The following is a 9866-nucleotide window of genomic DNA, read 5'->3' as shown; positions in this document are numbered from 1 at the left end:
TGTTCAGGGATATTCCGAATTTGTGTCGATGAGACACTAAAAGTGTCTACTACTGTTATTGTTTTAGATTTGTTCCGATGAGACACTCTGTGTACCGCTACTGTTACTGTTATTGTTACTGTTACCGTTACAGTGTATTCTGGCTTCGGCCAATGAAACACTGTATGCTATCCCGGTGTGTGGGTTGGATCCGTGTATCCGTCTAGGTCCGAGTTATGTTAATAGGGGTAAACTACTGCACTGAATACTGAAAAATACTGACTGAAACTGTATTTTCTTTCTGAATATTTTTATTGATAAGTGTTACTGTGGTATAAGGATAATTGAATGAAGATTTATAAAGTTCTTATTGATAGAATTTATGGTTATGTTTAAAATGCATGTTAAGTATTAGTTTATAGAAATACCACTGAGTGCATACTCAGCATACGGTTTGTTTCCGTGCGCAGGTTAGGTATAAAGTAACTAGCGTTTCAGCATCCAAGCCAACTCCCAAACTCAAATACTTAAGTACCTAGGTTGTTTTGATGTTATTTTGTTTATAAGTGATATTAATGAACAATGCTAATAGGTTGTTAATAGATATAATGTATGTGTTATAATAATGCCCATTTTGAATTGATTTAAATGGTACTTAAGTACAAATTTTGAAGTTGTTTTTATTTAATGATTATTGAATATATGTGTTAGATTATTGTATGATGGTTTAAATGAGTATTAAGTGTGTTTTATCATGTTTTGGATTGGTTGAAAGATTGAATCTTAAATTGCTTGTTATTAAAAGTTGCAGGGTTGGTAAATTTGAATTATAAGATTCATTTTGAGTCCACACGGCTTGTCACACAGGCGTGTGATCAGACCGTGTGAGACACACGGCTAGCACACGGGCATGTTGTTATGCCATGTGTCCCTTGCATCTAAAATCCTTCAAACAGATTGTCACACGGGCTGAGCACACGGGCGTGTGCCTTGGTCGTGTGAAATTAAATTGTTTATAGGTAAAAGTTAGAGAGCTCCACGGGTTGATGACACGGGTGTGTCATATCAGCCACACGAGCTGTGGTACTATTCAAAGGAGGTAACTTTGAAATTTCACGAAAAATTTTCTAAGCTTCCGGTCGAGCCCTGATTTGTTTTAAAAGCACTTATTAAGTACCGAGAGCCTATTAAAGGTATAATAAGATGTATAGTATTGCAATTATTCTCGTTTTACGTATAAATATATTGTAATGACCGGTAATACTCTGTAGTCCTCTTCCGGCGATGGGAAAGGGTTAGGGGTGTTACATTTTAGTGGTATCAGAGCTAACCGAGTTTAGCCGATTCTAGGATTAAGTCGAGTACTGAAAGGAGTCTAGAGGTACATGCCATTTTTATGTTAACTTTGAGTCGGGATTGGATGCTGATTTATATATATACTGATAAATTAACTCTGTTTTATAGTGTGTAAAAGATGTATGACGAAAGTATCGAGGGTACCGATCAAGAAATGTACAGTAGAGATGAATCACGTGAAGTAAATGAGTCTGAATTTGTAACCCCAAGTGTAAACCCGGTAGGTAATCAACCACCGAATATTGGAAGGGAAAATACAGAAATATTTAGAATGATTGCTGAAGCTCTTCAAAGAGCGGTAGGAAGTATGCCTGCTACTACTTCTACCCCTGCTACTCGACGAGCCCCTATAAAAGAACTGCGAAAATACAGAGCTACAGAATTTTTGGGATTAAAGGAAACTGATTCAACAATAGCTGAAAATTAGTTAGAGACTACCAAGAGAATTTTGAGGCAATTAGAATGCATGTCACAGGAAAGTTTAGTATGTGTTGTTTCTCTGTTACAAGAAAAAGCTTATATATGGTGGGAATAAGTGATTTAGAATGTACCGGAAGAACAGGTAAATTGAAAATTCTTTCAACAGGAATTTCAGAAGAAGTATTTGGGAGAGACATGTATGGAAGACCGAAAACAGGAGTTTTTAATGTTGAAGCAGAAGGACATATCTATAGTGGATTATGAACGAGAATTCTTGAGATTGAGTAGATATGCAAATGAACTTGTACGGACTGAAGCTGACAGATGCAAGCGATTTCTAGGAGGATTGCGGGATGAATTCCAATTGCAATTGATGCCTCTACGGATAACAGAGTATGCAGACTTAGAAGAAAGAGCTAAAATGATTGAGCAAGTACTGGGGAAGAGTAAAAAGTCTGAAACTGCTCGTTCAACTAGAAAACGTCCTGGAACTACTAGTTCAAGTCTACAATTCAAACGATCGAGGGAATCTCGGGGTAGTGGAAGATTCAGTTCAAGATCAGAAAGAGACAGAAGTCGAAAGAGACAAACTACTGTATCTACTAGTAGTATCAGAAGTCCAACTTAGAACATTGAAATTGCAGAATGTGAACACTATGGGAATAAACATAGAAATGAATGTAGAAGATTAACTGGGGGTTGTTTCCGATGTAGATCCAATGATTATTTTATAAAGGACTGTCCGAAGATTGCTAAGGCAACATCAACAGTATCACAAAGATCTGAATCTTCTTCCAGAGGTCGAAGGTCAGGCCGAAGTGGTCTAGTTGCTAGAAGAGGTACTAGAAGAACTAGTGAAAATGCTGCACAACAATCTGAAGTAAGAGCTCCGGCCCGAGCATATGTTGTAAAAACTCGAGATGAGAGAGATGCTCCTGATGTAGTGACAGGTATATTCTTATTATATTCAGAACCCGTTTATGTTTTAATAGATCCAGAATCGTCACATTCCTATGTAAATGCAAAATTGGTTAAGACGGGAAACTTAAAACCTGAATTGTCTAGAGTAACGATAGAAATGTCTAGTCCATTGAGGCAAACTATGTTAGTGAATCAGATATGTTGAAGATGTCCGTTAATGATTCAGGATAAGTTCTTTTCTGTTGATCTGTTGATTATGCCATTCGACGATTTTAATATTATACTGGGTATGGATTGGCTATCGGAACATGGAGTAATTTTGGACTGTTATAAAAAAAGATTTACTGTCCAGAGTAAAGATGATGATCAGATCGAAATAAGTGGTATCTGGACTGATGGTTCAGCTCGAATCATTTCTGCAATTAAAGCTAGTAAGCTTCTTAATCAAGGATGTGCTGCTTTCTTCACATATGTTATTAATTCTGATTCAGTTAAGAGTCAGTGCAGTAAAATTTGAACTGTAGGTGAATTTCCTGATGTGTTTCCTGAAGAATTTCCTAGATTACCTTCTGATCGGGAAGTTGAATTTATGATTGAAGTAAACCCTGGTACGGATCTGGTGTCAATACCTCCATATCGTATGTCACCTACTGAATTGAAGGAGCTGAAGGTACAACTGCAAGACTTATTGGATCGAGGTTTTATACGACATAGTATATCACCATGGGGAGCTCCAGTGTTATTCGTTAAAAAGAAATATGGTTTGATGCAGTTATGTATTGATTATCGACAGTTGAATAAGGTGACTATCAAGAACAAATACTCGTTACCTTTCATTGATGATTTATTTGATCAACTAAAAGGAGCTTCTGTATTTTCAAAAATTGATTTGAGGTCGGGATATTATCAGTTGAAGGTAAAGGAGGGTGATGTATCGAAGACAGCATTTCGTACACGGTATAGGCACTATGAATCTTGGTGATGCCATTTGGATTAACAAATGCTTCAGTTGCTTTTATGGATATTATAAACTAGATTTTTCAACCGTACTTTTCAACCGTACTTGGATCAGTTTGTAGTGGTTTTTATTGATGATATCTTGGTATACTCAAAGTCTCAGACTGAACATGAACAGCATCTCCGAATTGTTTTATAGACACTATGAGAAAAATAATTATATGAGAAATTAAGTAAATGTGAATTTTGGCTATCAGAGGTTGTATTTCTTGGTCATGTAGTATCAGCAGATGGGATTAGAGTAGATCCAAAGAAGATTGAAGTCATACTTCAGTGGAAAGTTTCTAGAAATGTGTCAGAGGTACGTAATTCCTTGGGTTAGCTGGATATTATCGAAGGTTTGTGAATGGATTTTCAAAGATAGCTTTACCGATGACAAAGCTACAGCAAAAGAATATCCCATTTGTATGGAATGATCAGTGTCAGCAAAGTTTTGAAACATTGAAACAAATATTAACAGAGGCATCAGTGTTGGCTTTGCCAGAATCGGGGAAAGCTTTCGTTGTGTACAGTTATGCTTCTTTAAATAGACTTGGGTATGTATTGATGCAAAATGGAAAGGTAATTGCTTATGTTTCATGGCAATTGAAACTACATGAATGTATTTATCCGACACATGACTTGGAACTGGCGGCCGTAATATTTGCTTTAAAGATTTGGAGACATTATCTGTATGGTGAGAAATGCTATATCTACATTGATCATAAAAGTCTCAAGTATCTTCTGTCACAGAAAGAATTAAATTTTGAGACAACGTTAGTGGATAGAACTTCTAAAAGATTATGATTGTGTTATTGACTATCATCAAGGTAAAGCTAATGTTGTAGCTGATACACTGAGTAGAAAGGCTGCAGTTGAATTAAGAACAATGTTTGCACGGCTCAGTATTACCGATGATGGAGGTCTTTTGGCTGAATTAAGAGTAAAGCCAATAATATTTGATCAGGTCAGGTCAGTACAGTTGACAGATGACAAATTAATAATGAAAAGAGAGATGGTACAGAAAGGTACAGCAGAGAATTTTAGTATTGATAAAAATGATTGTTTGAGATTTCAGAATCGGCTCTGTATCCCAACTACTTCTGAAATAAAGAAGTTGATTCTTCAAGAAGCTCATAATGGTCAGTTTACATTACATCCCGAAGGAACAAAGATGTATCGTGATTTACGAGAATTGTATTGGTGGCCAGGTATGAAAAAAGATATAGTGGAATATGTGACTAAATGTTTAACATGTCAGCGAGTTAAAGCTGAACATCAAGTTCCAATAGGATTGCTTCAGCCTATTAATATTCCTGAATGGAAATGGGACTATATCACGATGGACTTTGTAATCGGGTTACCGTTGTCAACAAGTAAGAAAAATTCTATTTGGGTGATTGTCGATCGACTTACAAAGTCAGCTCATTTTATAGTAGTCAGAACGAATTGGTCACTTCAAAAGTTGGCAGAAACTTATATCAGAGAAATTGCGAGACTACATGGTATTTCTGTATCGATAATTTCTAACCGGGATTCACTGTTTACATCGAGGTTCTAGAAATAGTTGCATTAGTCTCTTAGTATTCGATTTCATTTTAGTACAGCTTTTCATCCACAGATTAATGAACAATTAGAACTAGTTATTTAGATTTTAGAAGACATGCTCCGAGCTTGTATCATTGATTTTGAATCAGGTTGGGAACATTATTTACCGTTAGCCGAGGCTATATATAATAATAATTACCGTATGAAGTTTTGTATGGTCGGAGATGCCGGTCACCAGTGTGTTGGACGAAATTGAATGAAAGAAAAATGGTTAGTCCAGAGTTGATCCAAGAAACAGAAAGTACAGTTAGAAAAATTCGAGAAAGATTGAAAGCAGCTTTTGATAGACAGAAATCGTATGCAGATCTGAAACGACGGGACATTAAATACTCAGTTGGAGACAAAGTATTTCTTAAAGTCTCTCATTGGAAGAAAATCTTGAGATTTGGTCGGAAGGGTAAATTGAGTCCACGATATATTGGACCATATGAAATTATAGAAAGAATTGGACCGGTGGCATATCGTTTAGCTTTGCCTCCTGAATTACAGAAGATTCATGATGTTTTTCTTGTTTCTATGTTAAGAAGATATCGGTCAGATCCATCTCATGTGATTTCAACTGAAGATATAGAGATTCGACCTGATTTGTCATATGAAGAAGAACCGGTTAAAATACTAGCACGTGAGGTAAATGAATTATGTAATAAATGAGTTCCCTTAGTAAAAGTGTTGTGGAGAAGTCATAGTATTGAAGAAGCAACGTGGGAACCAGAGGATATAATGAGATCACAATACCTCCATCTCTTTTCAGGTAAATTTTGAGGACGAAATTTATTAAGGGGGGAGAAATGTAACGACCCAAATTTTAACGTCATCGAAAAAGTGAGTTTTTCGAGTCTTCAATGATGGAAATTAGATTCGTAAATATTTATTAGAAATATTTACGAAGTTAAGTGAGAGATTAATTAGATTTTAATTAAGTGAATTAGCTTGAATTAAGGTTAATTTAGTGTAAGGATTAAATTGAATAAAGTGTGAAAGTTTAATTATAAACTATAAAAAAATCAATGGACTAAATTAGCAAATAAGCCTTATGTGACAAGTGTGTGGTAAGTATAAATACATGTGTATTATTTTAATTGGTACAAATGTATGTATATATGTGTATTTACTTATATTTTAAGTATAAGATATTTAACATATAATATATTATTATAATAATTTAATAATATAATAAAGAATAATATAATAGTTAAAATAAATAAAGAAACAAAATAGAAAAAGAAAGAACACAGAATTGAAAACGAAAATTGAAGGAAAGAAAAGAAAAAGGAAAATTTGGAGTTTTAAGGTTTAAGCTTTAAGTGGTAAGTCAATTTAACCCTTTTTCTTGAAATTTTGGTGTCTATGGAATCCTAGGAAGAAATACTATTTGAGTTATGTTGAAATTTGGAAAGTTATTAAATTTTTAGATGTTGATTAAGTTGAATAAATGGAAGAATTATGAGATAAAGTGATAAAAATTCAAGTTAGAAGTGGGAGAAGGATTAAATTGTAAAGAGAGATATAAGTTTTGAAATAGTAGGGATTGAATTGAGAGGATTCTATAATTAATGTTTTATGTTGTAAAAGTTAAGAGTTGGGATAGTTTAAAGTGATAATTGAATGAAAATATATGATTTATTTTGGAGAGAAAGAATGGTTATGGAGGAAGGACCTAATTGGAAATTATGTAAAAGTTACATGGAAATAAAAGAGTGTGTTATTAAATAGCATACATTGATAATTTTAAATGTTAACTTTTATGTAGCCAACGTAACACCGGAAACGTCATCGAAAAAGGGGAAGGAGAAAGGGAACGAGAATATCGAGTAAACTCGAAAATTACAGTTTGTATTTCTCTGACCAAACTTAATAGTTATTTTGATACATATTATTGATGTTATGTATGGCTATTGAAATTAAAATAAGTATTGATATTGTGGTATTGTGTTGACTGATGAATATTTGAATTAAAATGTATATTGATTGTTGATGGTGAATTGAAAATGAAATGAAAACCCTATTAACAGTGTCGGGCTAGTCGAATATAGTTGGCATGCCATAAGATTGGAAGTGTTCAGGGATATTCCAACTTTGTGTCGATAAGACACCAAAAGTGTCTATTACTGTTACTGTTCCGGATTTGTTCTGATGAGGTACTCTGTGTACCGTTACTGTTACTATTACTATTACTGTTACAGTGTATTTCGGCTTCAGCCGATGAAACACTGTATGCTATCCCGGTGTGTAGGTTGGATCCGTGTATCCGTCTAGGTCCGAGTTATATTAATAGGGGTAAACTACTGTACTGAATACTAAAAGATACTGATTGAAACTGTATTTTCTTACTGAATATGATTTTATATAAGTATTACTGTGATATAAGGATAATTGAATGAAGATTTATAAAGTTCTTATTGATAGAATTTATGGTTATGTTTAAAATGCATGTTAAGTATTGGTTTATAGAAATACCACTGAGTGCATACTCAGTGTACGGTTTGTTTCCATGCGCAGGTTAGGTACAAAGTAACTAGCGTCTCAACATCCAAGCCAACTCCCGAACTCAAATACTTGGTGAAGTTTCCTGTCTTAAAGAATGGCATGTACCTAGGTTGTTTTGATCTTATTTTGTTTATAAGTGATATTAGTGAACAATGCTAATAGGTTGTTAATAGATATAATATATGTGTTATAATATAGCCCATTTTGAATTGATTTAAATGGTACTTAAGTACAAATTTTGGAGTTGTTTTATTTAATGATTATTGAATATATGTGTTAGATTATTGTATGATAGTTTAAATGAGTATTAAGTGTGTTTTATCATGTTTTGGATTGGTTGAAAGATTGAATCTTAAATTGCTTGTTATTAAAAGTTGCAGGGTTGGTAAATTTGAATTATAAGGTTCATTTTGAGTCCACACGGCTTGTCACACGGGTGTGTGATCAGACCGTGTGAGACACACGGCTAGCACACTTGCATGTTGTTATTCCATGTGTCCCCTGCATCTAAAATGCTTCAAACAGATTGCCACACGAGCTGAGCACACGGGCGTGTGCCTTGGCCGTGTGAAATTAAATTGTTTATAGGTAAAAGTCAGAGAGCTCCACGGGTTGATGACACGGGCGTGTCATATCAGCCACATGGGCGTATCACATAAGCTACACGGACGTGTGGTACTATTCAAAGGAGGTAACTTTGAAATTTGAAGAAAAATTTTCTAAGCTTCCGGTAGAGCCCTGATTTGTTTTAAAAGTACTTATTAAGTACCGAGAGCCTATTAAAGGTATAATAAGATGTATAGTATTGCAATTATTCTTGTTTTACGTGTAAATATACTGTAATGACCGGTAATACTCCATAGTCCTATTCCAGCGACGGGACGGGGTTAAGGGTGTTACACACAGTCTCACTTCGCATATACCCTAGGAACTTGTAGGAAGTGCCGTGTACTCTGTAAGCACGTGCCCAGTAAGCCTAGAGTTCGTGGAAAATTTCAGTACTAAAGACAAAAAATGTCAATACTAGAGGCAGCAAAGTTAAGACAAAATAGTGAGACCCTAGAATGAGCTGTAATAGTACCAGTAACAACATGTATAAATACCCTGATACTCATATCAATAAGAGATATGAAAAATATTATTCAACAACACTAAATAGATAAATCATTTGTAACTTTAATCCACCTTGTTGATATGCCTTGTTTTTTTCTTCAATAATTGTTCATCTTTTTTGGTTTAAGTAAATTTTTGGTTTTAATCGGTAAACATTAGTTTGTGGGAGAAATATTTAAGAAATATTTTTGGTTCAATAATATTTTCAATATATATAATTACAAATATAATTTGACATACATAATTAGAAAATATGATCAAAATTTTTTGGCTGTTTAACGGTTGAACACAGGCATTAAACAAATATAATGATGCATTAACTCATCATATATCATATATATTATAAAATGTACGGAAGCAAAAATGGGAACTTTGAATCCGGATTAACTCTTTGAGTTCCAACACATTTCCTTTTCTTTAAATTATGTTTAAAGTGAGTTTCATTTTAAAATTAAATTTTAAATATAGTTTACTTGCCAATAATAATAATAAAAGTTTTCAATAATAATCAACTTTAATCACGTCGTTTTCATTTTTAATTACTGGTATCATGCTTTTATGAAATCACATAATTATTTTTTAAAAAATAAATTTTTTTACATGGTTTAATATACATATTTTAAAATAAATGGCTTAATTTTTCAAATTTGATAAAATTTTATATAAACATTAAAAAATTGGGTAATATATGTTAAAAAAACATTACCACTTGTTAATTAAACATGTTTACAAATTAACTATTTTTTAGTGTACTTTAATTAAATAAAAATTGCATTTAAAACTTCATTTAAGTGAAATTTTAAATTTCTTAACGGAAATTTTAAAAATTTATTTAATTTTTTTTAAAATTATTAAATATATTTTAATTTATAAACATAAAATCAACTCGTGCATCGCACGAGATAAAAATAATTAGTATATAATATTAAAGAATATAAGAGAGCATATATGAAAACTTTGAGTTGAGTTCCAAAATGTTCACTTTT

General features: G+C 33.3%; 1 protein-coding gene across 1 annotated transcript; it reads left to right on the top strand.

Moving 5' to 3' along the window:
- The first annotated feature begins 1954 nt into the window (after positions 1-1954).
- Positions 1955-7926, top strand: LOC121211432 (uncharacterized). Its single transcript, XM_041084200.1, has 12 exons — positions 1955-2291; positions 2400-2705; positions 2748-2821; positions 2903-3107; positions 3201-3374; positions 3915-3994; positions 4054-4294; positions 4503-4639; positions 4751-4883; positions 5720-5907; positions 7464-7505; positions 7780-7926. Exons 1-12 carry the CDS (start codon positions 1955-1957, stop codon positions 7924-7926), a joined length of 2064 nt encoding a protein of 687 aa, XP_040940134.1.
- Positions 7927-9866: the final 1940 nt, after the last annotated feature.

The sequence above is a fragment of the Gossypium hirsutum genome, chromosome A12 (assembly GCF_007990345.1).
Source record: "Gossypium hirsutum isolate 1008001.06 chromosome A12, Gossypium_hirsutum_v2.1, whole genome shotgun sequence".
Taxonomy (NCBI): domain Eukaryota; kingdom Viridiplantae; phylum Streptophyta; class Magnoliopsida; order Malvales; family Malvaceae; genus Gossypium; species Gossypium hirsutum.
Note: the sequence above shows the minus strand (reverse complement) of the source record. Positions and strands in the feature narration are given on the sequence as shown.

What these genes read in the sequence shown, in the direction of transcription:
- LOC121211432 (XM_041084200.1), top strand. Translation starts at nt 1,955, where the DNA reads ATGGAAGACCGAAAACAGGAGTTTTTAATGTTGAAGCAGAAGGACATA. An exon ending in GCAAGACTTATTGGATCGAG is followed by an intron (nt 3,375 to 3,914) that starts GTTTTATACGAC and finishes TTGGTCATGTAG; the next exon opens with TATCAGCAGATGGGATTAGA. An exon ending in AGCCAATAATATTTGATCAG is followed by an intron (nt 4,640 to 4,750) that starts GTCAGGTCAGTA and finishes TTGAGATTTCAG; the next exon opens with AATCGGCTCTGTATCCCAAC.